Here is a 22,731-nt window from a genome sequence, read left to right as displayed (position 1 = left end):
GGAAAAAACACAGCACTCCTTAGAGTGAATACTAGTAGGTATATGTTTACTTTTTAGTTAAAGGACATTTCTCAGACATGGCCATCCGACCCCAAGCTAGACAGAGCCTGTAATATCAGTCACATAGATACATCCTAATCCTAACTAATATTATAAATGCGAAAGTAACTGTGTCTGTCTGTCTGTCTGTCTGTCTGTTACTCTTTCACGCCAAAACTACTGGACGGATTTGAATGAAATTTGGTATACATACGGTCTAGACCCTGGGAAAGAACATAGGCTACTTTTTATCCCGGAATTCTCACGGGAAAACTTTTTAAGGCGAAGCGAAGCGCGCGGGAACAGCTAGTATATTATATAAATATTAACCACCAAGAACCGAGAAAACAATATCTGTCTTTAACATATTATTATATCTGTGCCCCTCCGGGATTCGAACCCGGTATTTTCGGCATAGCAGCCATAGTAACTAACCACTACACCATTCAGTCATCATGATGTGTCGAATGATGAAAGGATTAGCCAGTAAAACCAGGTTCAGTCAGCCCAGGATGCGCCGGCGACCTACCTACAGTTTAGACGTTTCTCGGGGAAGTATCTTTCATACTTTCGACGACCGAATGGCGTAGTGGTTAGTGGCCCTGACTGCTATGCCGAAGGTCCCGGGTTCGATTCCCGGCTGGGGCAGATATTTGTTTAAAGACAGATATTTGTACTCGGGTCTTGGGTGTTGATATTTATATTTAGTATCTATCTATCTATGTATTTGTGTAGATATATCAGCTGTCCGACACCCATAACACAGGTTCTGCCTAGCTTGGGGTCGGATGGCCGTGTGTGAGATGTCCCCACATATTTATTTATTATTATATTATTATACTAAACTGGTGAAAATGGTGTGCAACACTGCCTACCTCGCAAGCGATTCCCAACTTTTTAAGCGTTGACCTATCGGCATCATACGTATCACATCAAACAGATTGTCATCGATGTATCGAGAAACGGCGTCGGCAATGCCGATGAAATGGACGAACTTGTGTGAATTTCTATACAAAGAATACTTACTGAATGAGATGTGTCCGTTAGGTGGACGCTTATTTGAATAGTACGAAACGTGAGTTGGGTGTTTTTGAAATTAATAAAAGAAAGGCCGAATGTTTAACATAGTAACTATATTTATATCATTGCATAATTATTATTCTTTTACACATAGTAAGTTTCTTACATAATCATTATATTAATTTAATTTATATATACTATAATTACTCTATGTACTTAGTATAATTGTACGTTACAATACGTACTTACAATTATGTTGAAACTTTAATGGCCTAACTTATCAATAAATATTTTTGTACCTATTAGCTGGGTACTTAGATTAACAATACATCAACAAGATGGAGTGTCGGTGCAAAAGAAACGTCACGATAAATAACACCCCACTACTACCACTGAGCTCTTATTTTGTTTTTGTATGTGACACACCATCTTATTCGTCATCATCATCATCAGCCAATAATCATCCACTGCTGGACATAGGTCTCTCCCAAGGAGCGCCACAACACTCGGTCCTCGGCCTTCCTCATCCAACCACTACCCGCCACCCGCCTAAGGTCGTCAGTCCAGCGGGCAGGAGGGCGTCCGACGCTGCGCTTGCCTGTTCGTGGTCTCCACTCGAGAACTCGTCCACCCCAAATCTTATTCGTATATTGGAACTATTCTGGACATATCTTTTCCACCAGGGTGAACTGGGAATAAGGGCGAGGTCCCATTGGTGTATTTAAGTGTATTATATTAATACATTTTATGATATTTCAAACGACGCAACCAGCGTAACCCTCCAATGGGGCCTCATCCTAACATTGCCATCTTTTTATATTATATATACTTACACCACATTTTACTTTAGATCTTTACCTTAAAAATATGGAGTGGATTTTGGAGCTTATTTTACTATTTACAGATTTATATTTATAGATACTAAACTATTTAAGTCATATTATTCTTATTTAAGTTTAAATATTCGAGATCACCTGTGACTTTTTTAAACTAAACTTTTAATACTGCAACGTAAAGATGTTTTACTTAAATAATTAAATAAATAGCTAATAATTTTTTTATGGTTTATACAAATAAATTTATATTGTACTTAAACAATTGTATACTGTACTTAATAAACCCACGAGCAATGAAAAAGTTCCAGGGACATATTTAAAAAACTTTTTCATTGCATGTGAGTGTAGTATTATTATAATATTACTATACTTTAAGTTAAGTACATCTTATAAATACTTACTTAAAGTTAAACATTGCTATTTGCTATATTTGGCCTGCATCAGTTCACATAAAATATTTACACAAGTATTTCCTATAAAATTATTTACATGTTAAGTCTAAAACAATTGTATTATAAACTGGGTCTATTTTTATTAGGTAGGTATACAAAGTGAGTCTTTCCTAGATGCACATCTGAAAGTAGGTGACAGAGATATTCACAAAAAAACTTATTTATTTGAGACGTTTTTTTGTTTCACTTTTATGTGCCTATTCTACAGTATTTTCATCAGAAATAGAACGCTTATCATCTTTAAAATTAAGTACTAAAATTTATTATAATTGGAATTATATTATATTCTGCCTAGCCTTTAAATATCTTACAAAAACGTGGCCAAAACATTAACCGAAAAAAACCTTTAATTTCATACTACATACGGCCTAAACATATCCATGCCAGGCCTCTCTTGGCTATTTAAAACCATTCCTCGCCTTCCATTGTTTTCTATATTTGAATTAAAATTAGCGGCCGCCATCGCTCTTTCTCTTTCTAGCGCGATGATTCTGTCTCTGTCCAATAATGGCGGGGGTGGTTTGACAGCTGTCAAATCCCCGGGCGGGCATTGGCTGATTTGTTTCTCAGGTTCAGAAAGGAGGTTTTCAGGCTTAGTTTTTTTCTCTTCACTCTGGTGAGCGTGGTGCGCGTCCTTTTTGGAGTCCTGTTGAGCCTTTTTCGAACGCTTCCACTTCATTCTTCGGTTTTGAAACCATATTTTTACCTGTCGGCAAAAAAATATTTAAATATGTTACCTACTTACCTACTAAAAAAAAGGTAAAAAAGTGACTTTGCTTTCGAGAATACGGTCTCAATTTTGCGTTGGGAGCTTAAAATTAAACTTTATATGCTACTTTTTCAAAAATATACGCTACACCTTACTTCCCCACACTTGTTATAAGTCATACTTTAAGCCAATTTGCAAAATTGTTCAACATGGCAACACATAATCTCAGCGGTTTCAACCTTAAAGATTAATCTTTGAACGCTCCCTTTACAACTGCATTCAATTTAAGTTATCCCACACACAGTCACCAGGCAAACAAAAATAGCATTACGTGTTTCAACATACGATTCACGTATCCGAAACGCAGAGGACAGGAACAGTTGAATCTTGCTACCCTCCGCGATAACATTTAGGCATCCGCCATTTTGGTTTTTGCCGTTATGTCAAAGGAGTTGGGCATTTATGTCTATGTTGATAAAAGTGTTTGTATATCTTGGTAAAGGTTGGTTTTACAGTAATGGCACTAAACATTTTGACGCCCTTATAATCTGGACCGAAAAGCATTTGTCAGATGAAATCTGAGCATCAGTCAAGTGTCATGGCGGTTCCCGCTCTTTTTTATGTCAAAGTGAGAGGTTTTTTACGTGACCGATTGTTTATGGTCACTAAAGTTTTGTGTGTTTTTCGTACCTACTAGGAAAAACTTGTGAAGAGACACAGAGAAGATCGTAGTTTTAGTGCGAATATTGTGTTCTCTTAGTGCATATTAGCACTAAGAATTAATGCCGTTAAAATTCATTAAAAAAATAAGTAATTTAAATAATAGTTTGGTTTTGTTTCGTAGCAAGGCCTACGCGGCGTAGCAACTACCTCGTAGCCGCGGCGATTCAAGCAAAAGAATTCAACGTCTTTTAAGTAAAAGTTCATATTCATATTTTTGTTCATAAATATAATTTATCTTTACAGTTCATATCTGGGCATAGGCCTTCCTTTATCCAATTTTAGTTTTATTTTTCTTATCACCACCACTGTTTATAATTATGTTAGGTACAGTAAGGGGCAGATAAACCTGACCCCCCTCAGAAGCATTGTTAGTATAAGAGAGGGGTCGGTTTCTTTGCACCTGACCGTACCTATCCAAATTATTGTTAAAAACAAAGTCTCCTGATTCTTTTATGTAAAATTAAGTAAACCTATCATAATGTTACGCATGTATCTTTCAAAAAGTAAAGCTTTTAGTGATAAGATCCCCATTTTTAATTATTTTTTTGTAACTCCTTTTCTTGTGTGTATCTAATATCTATCTATAATATCTATTAATAGATTACCTGAGTCTCAGTGAGCATGAGGCTGGTGGCCACCTCGAACCTCTTGGGCCGCGACAGGTACTCGAGCATATACTACGTATTATGGGGTCCCTCAGGACAGTGTCTTATCACCAGCATTGTTTATAATTATTACTATACCACCACTGTCTATAACTATGCATTATGGCGTCCCTCAGGGTAGTGTCTTATCACCACCACTATTTATAATTATATTGTATTGTATTACCTGGGTCTCGGTGAGCATGAGGCTGGTGGCCACCTCGAACCTCTTGGGCCGGGACAGGTACTTGTTCATGCGGAACTGCTTCTCCAGCTCCAGCAGCTGCTGCGAGGTGAAGGCGGTGCGCGGGCGCCGCGTCTTGCCGAGCAGCGCGTGGGGGGCGCCTGTGGGGGAGAAAAGAGGGCTTAAGTTAGATGAATCATCATCATGATCAGCCAATAATCATCCACTGCTGGACATACGCCTCTCCCAAGGAGCGCCACAACACTCGGTCCTCGGCCTTCCTCATCCAACCACTACCGGCGACCGGTCTAAGGTCGTCAGTCCAGCGGGCAGGAGGGCGTCCCACGCTGCGTTTGCCTGTTCGTATTCTCCACTGGAGAACTAAACAAAACTAACTAAAGTTAGATAGATGGTGGTTTAATATTTAGAAATGTCTTAAAGCACGTTTGACGAGGTCACGATATATCAAAAAAACGTTCTTGTCATTGGCATAATTTTTCATGCTAAAAATTTTTTTTTTCATCAAACATTGAGTTTGCTTTATATTAAGTACACCAAGCTTTATTCTCTAGACCCTCAAAATTGAGGTTAATTTTACGTGCTTGTAAAGCAAGTTTGTTGAAATTACGCGGTTCTCACTTTGCGTACCTACATCGCGCCGTATGTTGCTTGTAAGTTATAAATAACTATCTCCGTTTGTATACATAGAAAGACGCTCAGTCCAACCCACAGAAATCGCATTTGCGTACATGTATTTATACAATTCACGCGCATTATGTGCTTAATCGCAACAAAAACTTATAAATAGTTTACGACACATTTTTTTACCTCTCTATTATTCTGAAGGTAATTTCTACCAATTATCATAGAAATTGAATAAATCTAATCACATAATTTCCAATTATGCCCAAATAACCCTTATCTCGAATCCATTTGTGATAAAAATAACATTTTAATAAAACGAAATATCTAAATCCCTAAGTGGTCGCGAAATCAGAAATCAAATTAACTAAAATTGATTTGGGAAACAAAAATAAACCACCATAGCGTATCTAATAGAATTATGATAATTTATCAATAGGGATATTTGCGTCAATCTTTTGACAGATGGCACCAATGTGTTTTCTTTACTTTAGCCATTCCTAATTCATAGGGAAGGTTTATATTTATAACATAATAAATAATGCTATTTATTTATTTATTTGCACCGAGTATATTTTATCCGTCACATACAAGATCTACTTAAATACAAAATGATAGACATATATATTGCTATCCACTGTAAAAACAATACCTTCTATTCCAGGATTCGAACCCAGGCCAATTTCAATCTACCAACCAGTAACCACCGCACCATGCAGTCGTCTTTTGTCACACATTTATCACAAATGGGATTATCTCGTCGCGAGTGGCGAGCGCGACAACATTTGGCCCTGTTTGTGCAAGAGATAAGCGCCGGTATAATTTCTGAACGCCTCTGTCCATTTTTGGCGGGAATCGGGCTTTCAAAATGGCGGATGAGGGTGTTTTACGGTGGCTGACCGAAAATCTGGTCTTTTGTCTAAATATTTAATGAATAAGGACTGAAATTTAATTATGAATTCGAAGCAATATACCAATCTTTCTTCTGAGTAATCAAAAATATAACCTATAAGTTATAAAGGGTATAAAACGAGTTTTCTTGTGATTTCAAAGTAAGTAAGTAAAGATTTAAAGTTGTTTATCTAAACTAAGAAGTAAGAACATAATATAACAAGAAAAAGTTAAAGGCAGTACCTACAAGATACTAATAAAATATTTTTATTTCAATGCATTTGCCTTTGTGTTTTATTTATAATTATAAGTACATACAAGTATGTAAGTACTTCCTGTAACTGAGAATACAAATAATGAATACCTATCAATCTATCAATTAAGCAAATCAGTTGAAAACTCATTGAGCACGTACCACCTACATGGTCTAACATAAATATTAAACCTTTTTAAAATACGTTTTTAATATGCAAACATTCGGAAAATATTTAAAAAGACATTAAGCAGAAACCATTCCATATTTAAACATACGTCCGTGCTTAAGTACCAAAATTGAAAATCAATAAAAGTACAGTAAGATTGTTGTGTTGACGCTACGTGACTTTTTCTATTGACTGTACCACGGTGGGCTGGACACTCGGAATATATTGAGTTGTAATTTCGTTTTCTTGTTTTATGTAAATTTTTAAGTATGAGTTTCTATGGCTGTAGAGAAACTGATAAGTAAGAACTGTGTGGCCTAATGAGTAATGTTGTTATTTATATATATATATATATATATATATATATATATATATAACTGTATGAAAACTCAGAATCATCAAAAAATATAGAGGTTCAGGTTTAAACGTTTATTCTCATAAGAACATAATATACATTTTTGGTAAGTATATCTACTGCTCTAAAACGTTAATTTATTCACTTTTTATTATTTATTTACATTTATTATTTATTTAGAACTCACGTGAAACTCTAATATCATCTCAAAGTCAAAGTCAAAAATTTTTATTCATCGTACAAATATAAAATTTTCTGATGAACGTCAATTTTTACAAATTACTCTTTACTCTCCGTTCGGATAAGGGGGGGGGGGGGGGCTCTTTCTGTCTAAGGAGAAGAACGGAGGCAAGAAACTCTTGAGCCATCTTTTCAAAAAAAGACTTAAAACTAGTTGGTATACAATAGGTACATATAAGCTTAATAATAATTATTATAATAATATGAGCAGAGCTAACTACTTATCACAGCCATGCATTAACATCCTCTAAGTAATCATCAATTTTATAATAAGCTTTTTTACTGAGTTTCTCTTTAATGTAACACTTAAACTTATTCTCTGGCATTTGAGCAACTTCTGTTGGAAGCTTATTATAAAATCTAATACAGTACCCTAAAAACGATTTATTAACTTTCGCCAGACGCATCGCTGGAAAAGCCAGCTTATGCTTGTTCCTAGTATTAATGTCATGATTACTGCCAATAGGGAATATGCAAGTGGTTCAAATAAAGGTCAAATATTATTTATAATAAACTTTGTTGTTTCATAACTACGACTCCATCATTATTTTTGATTATAATTTATTTTTGAGCAAGTAAATGAAGTTGAAAAGTACAAAAAAACTTCGGTAAATTCTAACTTCCGAGAAACGTCACCCATTTTCTTAGAGCGGATGTGACGTCATAATTCTTTATATATCAATCTCAGAATAATAACTTCTTTGCGTTTGCGTATAGTTAAATAAATGTCAAGTGTAAACAAAGAAATGTTAATGTCACCGAGTATTTGTGATGCTCGTTGTGATCAGATACGATGGATCACATAAAAATTCTTCCAATACGAGTAGATCCTAGCCTCCTATAACCTTTCCACTTCTTGTTTGATATGCTTGTTTGTTTGCAAAGTTTAGGACTTTTTATATTTTTTGTTGGTAGTGTATGGGCTGCCACTAGTTGTTCTATTGTAATGGGGCGTAAACAGCCATTCGCTAGTCAACGAGCCACTCAAATATGCTCCATATTGCAACACAATAAAATTATATTTCGTGGTTTCATTATCGATATAAATAACTGTGTAGTACTTTGACCTGTTGGGCAACAATCGCACGTTTTAAATTCACTCGATTCTAATTCGATAACTACTTTTTCCCATCACTACTACTCCCTACCCCCTGACCGCCCAGCTTGCTGTCCTCATTCTTTTTCCGTGCGGGCAACAGTCAACAAGTTAGAAATGTCTAAAAGAACCTACGAAGAAAGGATTGACTATTACAAAAATAAAATTAAAAAGTACATGGATAAAGATCGACAGAAACGACGACGTTTGCGGTTGAGTTCTATTCTATTCTATTCTATTCTATTCTCTGTGGGGGTGTAAGTACCTGCACCTGGCTCTCTCGAGTGGAACCTTTGTGCATATCCCCAAGGTCTAAACTGCCTTCCTAAGCATGGACCATTTCCCACCACGCTGGTCCACTGCGGGTTGGTGGGTTCACATATCTAGATGTCCTAGATCTAGATATGCAGGTTTCCTCACGATGTTTTCCTTCACCGTAAGAGCGATGGTATACATTGTACTTAAGTTAAAAGAACTCATTGGTACATGTCAGCGCCGGGATTCGAACCCGCATCTCTTGATTGAGAAGCGGGCGTTCACCCGACTGAGCTACCACCGCTCTTGTTGGGTTCATCTTCAGATGATTTCCCAGAAAATGACTACAGTAAGTACCCATATACAATATTATTAAGTGTTCCGAAGTGCTTGTGATACCAATTACTGAAACCTAGCCGACAATGATCTGTTTAGTTACAAACGCTCATGCCGGTTTTATATTGCCATAGATTCAAAATTGAACACGGCAAAGAAAATTTCAAAACTACCCGCCATAGATTCATTTTATGAACACGGCGTTTTCAAATCAAATCTGATTTACCCTTTCTTCTCCTTCAGGGAGCGAGACCCTGGTGCTCGACCGAGACCAGGAGGCTATCATCGAGACCATGGACCCTCCTCCAGATCTCCGAGATGATTTAAGGGCTGGCTCCGCGGAGCCGCCCTCAGAAGACGCAGTGGACTTGATCATCGAGCCAACAGCGTCGGCCACGGAGCCTCCACCGGCCACAGACCCAGCGGTCGCCGACCAGCCCACGGGCGCCGAACCCACCACTTCAACGACGGACGTAGACCCCGATATTTTACAAGCTCTCGGGGAAGCTACGGACGTGGGACCTACGTTTGGTGAGGAAATACACCAAACTTTATGCCAATTATGGCAGCCCTTACTTAAAAAAGGTATGTCCAAAGAAGCGAAGGACAAAATTTTAAAACAGTACTTGGTTCCAAGCAACTGCACACTGCTGCAGGCGCCGAAACTTAACATTGAAGTCTCCGCGACAGCCAACGAGATGGTCAAGTCACGTGATAAAAAAGTGGAGTCTGCCCAGCAACAACTTGGCGCGGGCATCACGGCCATCAGCAGAGCACTGACGACGCTGATAACGACAAATAATAAAGTGGAGGCCGTTAGAGTATTAAGTGATGGCTGTCGGTTGCTATGCGATTTGCATTTTATGGAGACACAAGGCCGAATCAAAATGCTCGCATCTGGGCTTACTAAGCCATTCCTGAACGTCATTCAAGACAGTGTACGGGACGAAACTTTGTTTGGTAATAATTTGTCTGAGAAGATTAAAGCATCAAATACTATAGAAAAACAAGGAATGCAAATAAGGAAGACACCACAACCTCCGAAAGCCACCACGTCCAGCCACTCAGGACCCAGACCTTCCCAGTTCCAGGGAAATTGGACGGGCCCTCCTCGGTACCCATACCCACCGAGCCGGGGGGGGCGCGGGGGACAGCGGAGGCCGCCACCCAGTGCGCGCCGCCCGGCGCCGGCGCCCGCGACCAGCAGGCCGCCGCCGCCGCAGGGCAGGTCGCGTGCCCCAACTCGTCCCTGATGCAGGTACATTCTGGTCGTATTGCCTTTTATCATAATTGCTGGCTTAATATCACCAACAACAATACTGTGTTAAATTGGGTTAAAACAGGTGTTACTATTCCATTCGTCACACAACCTTATCAAACAATGAAGCCTAATAACCATCAGTCTCTTACAGAACAAATGGAAATGTCATTGGCTATTGATAATCTTTTAGAATTAGGTGCTATATCTCACGTTGAACCAATACCTGATCAGTATATTTCTAAAACTTTCTTAGCACTTAAGGCTAGCGGCAGCAAAAGATTTATTCTTAATTTAAAATCTTTAAACAAGTTTATACCTAAAAATCATTTTAAAATGGAAGATTTTAGAACTGCTTGCAAATTGCTTCAACCAAACTGGTATATGGCGAATATCGATCTCAAGGAATCATACCTACTTGTTCCTATATCTGTCGAAGATCGAAAATACTTGCGTTTTGAGTACATACCACCCGGCTCCGCCGAACCGTATACCTATGAGTTCAACGCCATGCCCTACGGGCTGGCCATAGCACCTAGGTGCTTCACTAAGATAACAAAGGAAGTAATAACCCATTTACGATCAAAAGGATATAAATCTGTCCATTATTTAGATGATTTTCTGTGTCTAGGTCGCAATTATAATGAGTGCATTGCTAATGTTCGAGAAACCATATTATTATTAGAATGCCTTGGCTTTGTAATAAATTATGACAAAAGCTCACTGCAACCTCAACAAAGCTGTAAGTTTCTGGGCTTCATATATAACACCACAGACATGACATTGTCCTTACCTATAGATAAACGACAAAAAATTCTGCAACTCGTGCAAAAATTTCTAAGCCTACCCACTGTTACAATACGCGAATTCTCCAAACTAATTGGTACTCTTGTGTCAGCGTGCCCAGCTATGCGATACGGCTGGTTGTATACCAAAATATTAGAAAGAGAAAAATATTTATTGCTGCAAAAGTATAAGTCGTATGATCAGAAAGTAGATCTCCCGCCTACAATTTTGCAGGATCTTTATTGGTGGAACAATAATGTGCTCATAGTAAATAACCCTATCAAACAACCTAGCTTTGATTTAACTATATACACCGATGCCTCACGCACAGGCTGGGGGGCATATTCTAATGACACACGAGTGAATGGGGGCTGGAAAGATGAAGAATTAGGCTACCACATAAATTACCTTGAATTACTATCAGTTTTCTTTGCTTTAAAATGCTTTGCTAAAAACAGATTCTGCTGTTCTATCTTGCTTCGAGTAGATAACACTACGGCAATTAGCTACATTAATCGAATGGGTGGCATTCAATTCCCACATTTGAATGCACTTGCACGTGACATATGGCAGTGGTGTGAAAAGCGAAATATTTGGTTACACGCCTCCTACATTAACACAAAGGAAAATGTCGAAGCCGACGAAGAATCGAGAAAGATAAATTCCGATGTAGAATGGGAGTTATCAAATTCCGCATTCGAGTATATCGTACAACAGCTCGGCAGACCCGAGTTAGACTTGTTCGCTTCTCGCACTAACGCCAAATGTCGCGATTATGTGTCGTGGTATCAAGATCCCGATGCGGTAGCCGTAGATGCATTTACAATCTCATGGCAGCCTAAGCTATTTTATGCGTTCCCCCCTTTCTGCTTAATTTTGAACTGTATCCAGAAAATTATTCATGACGAAGCTACGGGAATTCTCGTATTTCCTATGTGGCCAGGACAACCGTGGTATCCCAAATTAATGGACATTTTAGTGTCTGAAATAGTAATTTTGCATCCAAACCCAAGTCTGCTATCATCCCGTTTCAGACGGCGCCACCCACTGCACCAGACGCTTACCCTGGGGTCGGCGCTGCTCTCCGGCTCGCGTTCTCTCGCCGCGGATGCCCACCGGAGGCCATCGACCTAATGATAGCTTCTTTGTCAAAAAGCACATTAAAACAATATAGCGTTTGTTTTAATCAATGGTGGCAATACTGTTACACAAATAATCATGAAAAATTTGATTCTTCGACATCAATTATAATTAAATTTCTCACTGATCAATATAACAACGGTGCATCCTATGGCACTATCAACTCTTTTCGGTCAGCATTGTCTCTGTTACTAGGAAATGATATTTCCCAAGATAAATCTATAAAAAGACTGATTAAAGGTGTATTTAGGTCTAGACCTTCCTTACCAAAATATGCGAACACTTGGGATCCGCAAATAGTCTTGAGTCACATATCCAAGTGGACTCCACATACAGAACTTTCGTTAGAGAAGTTAACTAAGAAATTAGTAAGCTTATTAGCTCTTTGTACGGCTCACAGGGTACAAACATTTTCGTTGATTAAGTTGAGTAACATTATAATCAGTGATAGCGGTGTTAAAATTAATATTGTTGATTTAATTAAAACATCAGGACCAGGACGCGACCAACCAGTGCTGTACCTTCCATATTTTAATGATAATCTCGATATCTGTCCAGCGACGACACTTGTTGATTACATATCCTTCACAAAGGAACTGAGATCAACAAGTTCAGACCACCTCTTAATAACTGTGAAGCGCCCACATAGGAACGCCACAGCACAGTCAATAAGCAGGTGGATCAAGCAAGTGCTGCAGGAGAGCGGGGTGGACGCGGCGGTGTTCAGCGCGCACAGCGCGCGCCACGCCGCCACGTCCGCCGCGCACTCCGCTGGCCTCTCTCTCGATCTCATCAGGAAAACAGCTGGCTGGACTGCGTCCTCCTCCACCTTTGCAAAATATTATAAACGACCACTGCTTGAACAAAGCAACTTTGCCAAAGCTGTTTGTATTCCCAATAATAGTTCCAGTTAATCACGATTGATATCTGTTTCAATTTGCACTAATATAATATTATATAATATAAATATATTATGTACCTAGTAACTAAAACTAAAATTTTAGTAATTAAGAACTTACTATTACCTACCTCAGTGTACCTATGTGCCTACCTCCGATGATAATTATGTGATTTATAAAAATAAATACATTGTGATTATGAATTAGAATCTCGTGTTTCATTAGCAATAAACTAGCAGTTATTAACAAATGACCTGAATCAAAACTTTGGCTCTGAACATCTACACAGTTATTTATATCGATAATGAAACCACGAAATATAATATATGATTAAACGAACTTACCTAAGTGAAGTTCGATCAATATTATATGAGTGGTTTCATTTGAAGATATAAATACCCTCCCACCCAAAACCCATTCAAAGTTTTGAATCAGACACGCGATTTCAGGTTATATACTTACTTTAAAAGAATGAGGACAGCAAGCTGGGCGGTCAGGGGGTAGGGAGTAGTAGTGATGGGAAAAAGTAGTTATCGAATTAGAATCGAGTGAATTTAAAACGTGCGATTGTTGCCCAACAGGTCAAAGTACTACACAGTTATTTATATCTTCAAATGAAACCACTCATATAATATTGATCGAACTTCACTTAGGTAAGTTCGTTTAATCATATATTAAATTTGTATTGTAAGTATTATGACATGAACATGACACAAGTTGCTCTTTCTACTTTTAGGTTATAATGGCAGTCGTTAGTATATTTCAAAAGTTGTTATTTTTTTCTAAATTAAGTTATGGAAGAATTCTCGTAATCAGAAGAACTGGACACATTAAATTTATTACGCAGTGTGAACGAGTAAACTGTGGCCAGCTGCGGAAAAGGACAGCAAAGACTATTGAAAAGTCGAGAGCCGTGTGCCCAAATATTAGGGAATATGCATATATTTTTATACTCTTATTCGATAGTTTAGATAAGGGGGTTTAGACCTTTGAGATATGCACAATGGTTCCATTCAAGAGAGCCAGGTGCAGGTTCTTACACCCCCACAGATAATAGAATAGAATGACCCACTAACCCTAGTCTCTCATACTGAGAACCAAAGTTACAGTAAGTACTTACATACAATACAAATATTACTTTATATTCATATTGCCATAATAGCGTAATATTGTGTACAAAGGTCCTCTGGTTTGCGCGCTCCCATTTCAAAAGAGCTACTAGCAGCTATTTACGAGCTCCCATTACAAAACAGCCACTGGTCACACTTTATTACCATTACAAAACAGCCACTGATCACACTTTATACACTTCCTTTTTCGTTTGTTACCATGACAACATTGGTTTGTTGAAAATACAAAAGTACTCTGTGATTACTTGATTAGGTAAAAAATCTATGCCGACTGACGGGACTCATTATTCTGAGCCGTGAAATTAAACGATTATGACGTCACGACAGCCCGCCATCCTGACGGGAATTTCAAAGTGGTCGTGATGGTTGTAATTTTTTAACTTTCTTTAAAATACCTTAAATTACTTATTTTGGCGTTGAATTTTTTTTTATTATAATAAAGTGATGTAAAACTATCCAATAAAAGTATAAAAAAAAATTACGCATATTCCCTATTGTATCAAAAGTTGAAATATTCTTTCGTACATACATTAAATTGGAAAAAATGAACTGACATGGAACTGTAAGGATGTTAATTTCTTTAAATAGTTCTCTCAATGAATCCCTGGAACCAAGTTTGTATATAGAGCGGATGGCTCTTTTCTGTAATACAAATATAGTTTCAATATCAGCGGCTCTACCCCAAAGCAAAATGCCATACGACAATAAGCTGTGGAAATAACTAAAGTAAACTAATCTGGCGGTTTCAACGTCGGTCAGTTGTCTAATTTTCCGTACAGCAAAAGCTGCGGAGCTCAACCTTCCAGCCAATTTGGCAATGTGAGGTCCCCACTGCAACTTTGAATCTATAGTCATACCAAGAAAGACAGTATCATTAACTAGGTCCAATTTATTCCCATCTAGAATAATGTTAGTATCGCATTGTCTAACATTCGGCAGTATAAATTTAATACATTTCGTTTTCTTAGAATTCAATAAAAGATTATTTACGGTAAACCAATCGTGTATGTCAGATAGAATAGAATTAATTTCATAAAAATTATTTTCACTTCTTTTAACTTTAAAAAGCAAAGAAGTATCGTCAGCAAATAAAACTATATTAGTCAATTTTTCAACCATAAAAGGCAAGTCATTAATATAAATGAGGAATAAAAATGGTCCTAGAATAGACCCTTGAGGGACGCCTATCTTTACATGAGCCCCCTGTGATTTAGTATTAATCCCATGTTAATTATCATTATTCCAGGAGGCCCCCATTATTATAACGTAACACAAATATATAGTAGTTATGAAAGTAAATACTTAAAACCTCTTTGCTCTAAATCCAACTAAAACCTCCGCTCGTAACCTCAAATCAAAAATCTAATCGGAACGTTTTCGTATTTCCTTTAACCTTATTTGAAATCTCTTGTTCCGAGCTCCAACAATGCTGGCTGGAGGGATTAGAGGCAAAGAAATCGGTAGCTTGTATGCCAAACGGCGCATCTATAAATCACTCAACTGACTTTACTTGCGCAATAGCGGGAAGATTGCTCTACTTACTACCATTATACAGGATGTTCCAAAAGTGGTATAGCGAGCCGAAAGATGGTTACTGAGGGAGTCTTTTTGACCAACTTTTGTTTTACGAATTTTGGAAAACCACTATGACCCATGAGCCTGCTTGGTGAATAAAGTTGGATTTAACTTTAAAAGAAAAGTAAGAAATAACCAATAAAATGTATGGTTGTGACAGCTGTCATAAGACTCGGCTATGCAAGACTACTTTACTTATATTTTACCAAATACCTATTGGTACCACCCCACTTGGCTATTCATATTTGCGTGTTTGCAAACTCTCAACAAATTATTGAGGAACTTGCCTACATTTTTGATATTTGGCAAATACAGCAAACATCCGTTAACAAATTTATACGAATAGCCGTGAAGTCTGGTGCTAGCATATAGTTCGATTATTAATGCATTTATGATTGCGAACATATTATTATGTAGAGGTAGACTGGAACCATCTATGTTGTGTATTTCCTCTTGTTTCTTCTATTCTATTTCTGTGTTTGTGTGCAATAAAGAATTATCTATCTATCTATAGAGTAGATAGAAGGTAGAGCATCCTTCATTCGGCTGCAGCGGCAATGGAAAGCAATCTTACAGCCAACGATATTTCACTGCAGGACGTTTATAGAAGGAGCTGGCTCCGGGAAAAACTTACTGAACTTTACACTCAGATAAAGGCTAATTTATATTTTTAACCAACTTTCGAAAATGGAAGAAGGTTCTCTATCCGTCTATATGTTGTGATACCCTTTACAACTGATGGCAGTTTATGTTAATAGATTTTAAGTTTTAGTTAGCCGTTTATTTTTTAACTTTATAATTATGACTGATGATTTATACTTTATTAGCTGAAATAAATGAATTTATTATATTATTATTATTATACCTAGAATTCCTAAATTGTCTACCAATGGTAAGCAAAAACAAATGAATCCAGTTCCTATTTTCAGTACAGACGGAAATTAAACATTTACGTTTAAACACAACGCGATCAAGCTGCCGCCATTATGTCCCCAGACGAAACAAGGCAAGCCCCCTCCCTTTACCTCCCCTAGACAAAGGGGAGGGAGTTTAAGGGATGAAATCAAATTACGTTGATTGCCGGTCTTACGCGCCATATAATGTCTTTCTGCCGATTCAGTAGGCCTTATGTATTGTATTGTATTATGTATTGGGTAAATAGAACACGATCCAAATTAATATTGTGCTGTATTGTTACGGGATTGCAATCGATTTTTGCGTGTCAGCAGTTTTTTTTATAGGTTGTGTTGGTTTTTGCTTTGTTTTGTAGGTTAGTGATTGGTTGTTCGGTTAAATTTAGTTATTTTTTGTGTAGGTACTTATAATACAAACCTCAGAATAATAACGGCCACACTTCGAAAACAAGCTTTTATTATTATTAGTTCATAAAATGACCTAAAAATTCTCGACGGAGGTTCGTAGTTTTATAGTTTTTACAGTAAGATTTTACATTTTATTTTAAAAAGAAATAACCTTAAATATTCCAAACCGCATTTTGAAATTAGAAAATCGTCGCAAAACTGTCATTCTAAACAAAGCGGCGACCAATTAACGTACAGTCAAGACTCTCGCACTAACCCACTTGCGTTCAAATACCTTCTTTACGACCCACGTGTTAAGAGCGTTACAACCTCCGGCCTGCTGTGTCCTCGGCAGTGTCCGCTGGGTGTAAGCCAATTAGCGAGGCGGGTTCCGTCGGCCTTTGCTAATTAAATACACGTGTTGGTAGGGACGGGACTGTGGTGGGTTTATCGATAAAAAAAGATGAGTCAATTATTATCTTTATCAATTTTATTCGATAAATATTTATAAAAAAACTTATTTGGACTTTTTTACAACGATTACAGGCAATTTCTTAAGCGCTTACAAGACAGGCTTTTGGATGCAATCAGAAGTTACCCATATTATATCACAAATAAGGCCGACACAAAAGGCAGGGAGGCAAAAAAGAAGGGTAGAGACGAGTCTGTCTGATAAAAAGTGTGTGGTCTTATCAAGAAAAACGAAAGAACTGGCCTATGACAGACCGCGGTGGCCTGGTGGAAACTACACCGACATGAGCAAGGCTCTTAAAAGAAGAGAAATTCCTGTACAATACAAAGATAAAATATATCTTATTATAGTACAAATATCTCGTATTAGTATAGTAAAACTATATCTCGTATTGTATCGGAACTTCCCTTCTTAAGTAGGCACGCCTGTTAAAGGTAAAGTTATCGATTTCGATAGAAAGAACCACTCTACCCCATCACTAGAGAGCAAACGGCCGGCGGCTCGACGACCGATTTTCAGTAAATTTTGTACAAAGTATCCATTTTGTGTGTTAGGTCCGTTTTAACTGAAAACCTAAATGTCTGCCGAACAAATAAAGCGAATTAACCTCGTTTGTGCGCGGAGTTTATAAAAATAATTAGAATAATTAGTCCACGGGATCTAATTGTGTCGCGACGCTTTTTGTAATTAGTTTTAGCTTTTTAATTAAGTCGCTAGTTATTTATTTAAGCTACTGGGTTATTTTATGAATGATTTAAGGATAGTGTCTAAAAAACAGGGAGGACTTTTATCCATGTTCAAGATCGAATATAAATTAATGTTAGTGCAGTAAAATGTTTAGTGTAAGATTACTCTTTTGAGCAAATCAATCAAAACCAGATAGATGATGTTCATCACATCCTCTTTATTTCCAGAATGATTCACGCATCCTACCCGCAACCCACGTAAATATTTCTCTATGCCCACACTTTATCCTACAATACCTAAGGAATTCATAAGTTTGTTGATTTCTACGTTGTAGGTTCTTTAAAGGTAAGCGTTCATTGGCATCAGCCGCAACGGACGCATCGCATTCAGTATTCTTTGTATAGGAATTCACACAAGTGCGTCCACTTCATCGGCATTGCCGACGACGTTTTTCCATACATTTATGACAATCCGTTTGGTCCGATACGTACGATACCGATATCTTACCTTTACTTGGTTGGTGCTAGGAGTGGCGGGGGTCCATGTACACACGAAATAAGAACATCTAAGCACCAAAATATTGCTAGAACATGCTTCAAATCTTAGCAACAAAAATTATCCACAGGATGTTTTTTTTCTAACAACACCATGTAACGTAAAGGGTTTTCTGCGCAGGCGTCATACGACCACGCCCCCGTAAGTGTGTGGTAGTTACGGTAAACTGAGCCTTGGAACGCCGTGTTTTAGTCTTAGATTAACAATATCCGCCGACGGTCGAATGGCGTAGTGGTTAGTGGCCCTGACTGCTATGCCGAAGGTCCCGGGTTCGATTCCCGGCTGGGGCAGATATTTGTTTAAAGACAGATATTTGTACTCGGGTCTTGGGTGTTGATATTTATATTTAGTATATATCTATCTATGTATTTGTGTAGATATATCAGCTGTCCGACACCCATAACACAGGTTCTGCCTAGCTTGGGGTCGGATGGCCGTGTGTGAGATGTCCCCACATATTTATTTTATTTATTGTATATACGAATAAGATGGAGTCACATACAAAAACAAAGCAAAAAAACTGCGTTTTGTTTATTGTCCAACCGTTTAAGTTCATCGTAATGACCACCATTGTCCCAATGAATAAAGTTACAAATCTTCTGAGTGAAATTCAAATTAACAGATCAATAGGAAAGTGAGGTGTTGTTGAGACGCTTCTGTTACATTGACACTCCATCTATTGTTCTTATTAAAATATCTTTGCAGCCGACTGAAGGTCGATTGGAAGAGATTTTTCAGCAAAGCAAAAAATCGCTTGTAGTGACACCTATGACACCATATTATGTAACGTGCATTTAAGATGTCGTAAACATTATGACCAGCTCCGCTACGTTTTAAAAAGTTATCCCGTGGGAATTCCGGGATAAAAAGTAGCCTTAAAGTATGTGTACGGGCAAGGCACGCACACAGCAACAGCACATCATTTCGCCGCATCATCATTTTACACTTTAACCTAATTTCATTACTTTCAGTACGTTTGTAGACATCAATCACGTCGCGCGTCACTCATTATTATTTAGAAATAGTATCAAGTAATTATTTCTCCCAATAAACTCCGGTAAACTTATACATACAGTTTTATCATTTATCAACAATCTATCATCATCGGCTAGTACCCGAACATTGGTCCTTCGAGCCTCCGAACAGGCGGGACTAAAACACGCGTCGTGTGACCTGGATACGTGTCAGTGTTTCCGGTGAAGTGACGTGGTAGTTCTCAGCCACTCAAGGAGGATTCTTACTGTATCACAAGATATACAGTAAGCAGCAGCATTCACTTTCTGAGCTGATCAAGAAGCTCGGAAAGACATCAGGGAGCGTGCATACCAAGGTGCACACAGAACCAGGAGACGTCTGATTCAAGTAAGATCTTTCCTATTTATCTTCTTCTACTCAAATCATCATGTTGAGGATGGAGGATATTATTGCTACACAAGAGCAAGTGGTAGGGGGTATTGATCAACTCTACACTAATTTCAAAAAGGCTAGTTCCGACCGCAAGACACCGGAGTACATCCAGAAGCGATTGGAAACTCTAGACCAATATTGGAACGAGTTTCACAACAACCACATCAATTTTTTATCATGCGAAGATAAATCTCATAATTACTTTACTTCTCAACAATACGAGCAAGTAAAAAATAAATATATCAAAATCAGGGAGACTATTCAGAGTTACAGGCCCGGGACACCAGTTATAAAGCCACCATCTTTTATGCCTAGCCCGTCAGTGGCGCCGAGGCAAGCCCAAGATCAGATTCAACCAACGACGTCCCGGGGCTCCAGCAGCAAAACAGAGGATATGCTCAAAAAACAAGCTAGCAATTTTAAGGCGTTTATGAGAACCGTTACCAGCGTTGACCTCGACTCAGTATCAGAGAAGTGGGAGTTTGAGGATGTGCTACGCAACTTGCAGATCCGTTGGTCAGCTATCGACAGCCTCCATTGGGAATTAGATAGTGAACTTGGCGGGTCTAACCAAGAATATGAACAGCAGTTCACCGAGTACGAGTCTCATTACAATAAAATGAAGAAAGCCGTTAACAAGAAAATGTGGTCAGTCGCTCATGTCGAAAAGTCAACCCCAAAAATAGAAATACCATCATTTAACGGGAACTATTCGCAATGGGTATCCTTCAAGGATTTATTTACAGAGACAATCCATAACAACCCATCCCTTTCAAACGCTCAAAAGATGCAGTTTTTAAAAGCGAAAATCAAGGGAGAAGCAGAACGTTTAATACAGCATCTTAATATTTCTTCGGAAAATTATACTGTCTGTTGGGAGATCCTTGCGCATCGATATGACAACAAGAAGCTCATATTCACTTCACTTATCGGTACTCTCATGAATGTACCTACTGTGCAACATTTATCCATCAGCAACATCAAAAGGCTACATGATACAGCCAACGAATCATTGAATGCCATCAAGAACCTGGGAATAGACATCACTTCCTGGGATCCATTGCTAGTATACCTTTTGTCTCAAAAATTAGATGTTGAGTTATATAACGATTACATGGAGTCGCTAAAACAGCCAAGAGAGTTACCAAAATTAGCTGATTTCATGGAATTTCTAGAGACGAAATTCACTACCTTGGAGACATCAAAGCAGAAGAACCCTCCACCTAAACCACTCATCAACAATAACATATCAAAATACCACGCGAGCCAAAAACCCGCACACCATTACAATGCCCTAGTATCGAACGCTAAACCGGTAAAACAACACATACCTACTACGCGTACTACGATATTCAAGTGCCCTATATGTAGTACCAATGATCATGGGATATATTTCTGCCCAACATTTTTGAACATGCCCGCTTATCTCAAGAAAAAGACGGTCCTGCAAAACGAAATTTGTCCAAATTGCCTACATAGACACACAGGAAAACCATGCATTTCTGAAAATAGGTGTCGTGAGTGCAATAGAGACCACAATTCATTATTGCACAACGCATATACGACACCGAACGCACACCACGCAAAATCAAGTGTGAATGCACCGAATGAACAAGTACAAAGTTCACACGTGTCGCAAAATAAATGCTCTGAAACTTTACTTGCAACTGCTCTAATCAAGGTAAAAGCAGTTAATGGAGTCTATCATACCATGCGAGCACTCCTGGACCAAGGGTCACAAGCATCCCTTATATCAGAAAATGCAGCTCAGATTTTGAAAATTCCACGACAGCGATGTGTTGGCGTCATTTCAGGAATAGGCGCGAAGGAAAGTTCATGCAAAGGTTTGATAAACATAGAATGCGCATCAACGGTCGGCGACTTCAAGTTTGAAACCGACGCCTACATCATGAATCAATTAATAAGAAATCTACCAAGTTCATCATTTTCAAAACCAGACTGGTCGTACCTCGACCAAATCAAGTTAGCAGACCCGGAGTTTTATGATAGTCGCCCTGTAGATATATTACTAGGAGCCGACGTATACTCAGTTATACTTATGGACGGTATTTGTAGAACAAATGCAAATCTGCCGACCGCTCAACAAACTAAGCTCGGTTGGATACTCAGTGGGAATGTCAAAACGCTTCACTGCAATGTTATTCTAAACAACTTACAAGATATTCAGTCGTTTTGGGAGATAGAAGAAATAACCGAGTCATCAAAATTATCATTAGAAGGTCAAGAGTGTATTGAACTATACAAATCATCCACAACAAGAAAAGATGATGGCCGATACGAGGTTAGGTTACCTATGAAAAAGGACTATCAAGAAAAATTGGGCGAATCCAAGACAAAAGCCGTAGCACAATTTTACCACTTAGAAAGAAAATTACAAAAACAACCGGAGATTGCGAAACAGTACAAGCAATTTATGAACGAGTACATTGCACTTGGACATATGATTCCGTGTAGCAAAACACCGAATCAGCTACCTACATGTTATTTACCGCACCATGCCGTATTACGTAGCGAATCGACAAGCTCGCCTCTACGCGTAGTGTACAATGCCGCGTCAGCCACAACAACAAAATACAGCTTAAGGCTGTCACTAAAGCTAGAAGAAAATCAGAATCTGTCAAATCTAGTGAGGGGGGGTTGAGGTATGCGGGGCGTT

General features: G+C 38.3%; 2 protein-coding genes across 2 annotated transcripts in view; one reads left to right on the top strand and one right to left on the bottom strand.

The window, feature by feature from the left end:
- Positions 1 to 2,427: 2,427 nt before the first annotated feature.
- LOC105398584 (homeobox protein Hox-C4) overlaps positions 2,428 to 22,731 on the bottom strand; it is a 42,972-nt gene continuing 22,668 nt past the window's right edge. The window contains exons 4-5 of the mRNA XM_038113396.2: positions 4,611 to 4,768; positions 2,428 to 3,053 (exon numbers count right to left, since the gene is read on the bottom strand). Of these exons, the coding sequence (XP_037969324.2) occupies positions 2,700 to 3,053; positions 4,611 to 4,768 (512 nt within the window). The 3' untranslated portion in view covers positions 2,428 to 2,699. The remainder of the gene's footprint in view (positions 3,054 to 4,610; positions 4,769 to 22,731) is intronic.
- LOC125488560 lies at positions 8,267 to 11,469 on the top strand. The gene is made up of 3 exons (XM_048629132.1): positions 8,267 to 8,470; positions 8,822 to 8,857; positions 9,088 to 11,469. Exons 1-3 carry the CDS (start codon positions 8,371 to 8,373, stop codon positions 10,095 to 10,097), a joined length of 1,146 nt encoding a protein of 381 aa, XP_048485089.1. The 5' UTR covers positions 8,267 to 8,370; the 3' UTR covers positions 10,098 to 11,469.

Source organism: Plutella xylostella, chromosome 2, assembly GCF_932276165.1.
Source record: "Plutella xylostella chromosome 2, ilPluXylo3.1, whole genome shotgun sequence".
NCBI lineage: Eukaryota > Metazoa > Arthropoda > Insecta > Lepidoptera > Plutellidae > Plutella > Plutella xylostella.
Note: the sequence above shows the minus strand (reverse complement) of the source record. Positions and strands in the feature narration are given on the sequence as shown.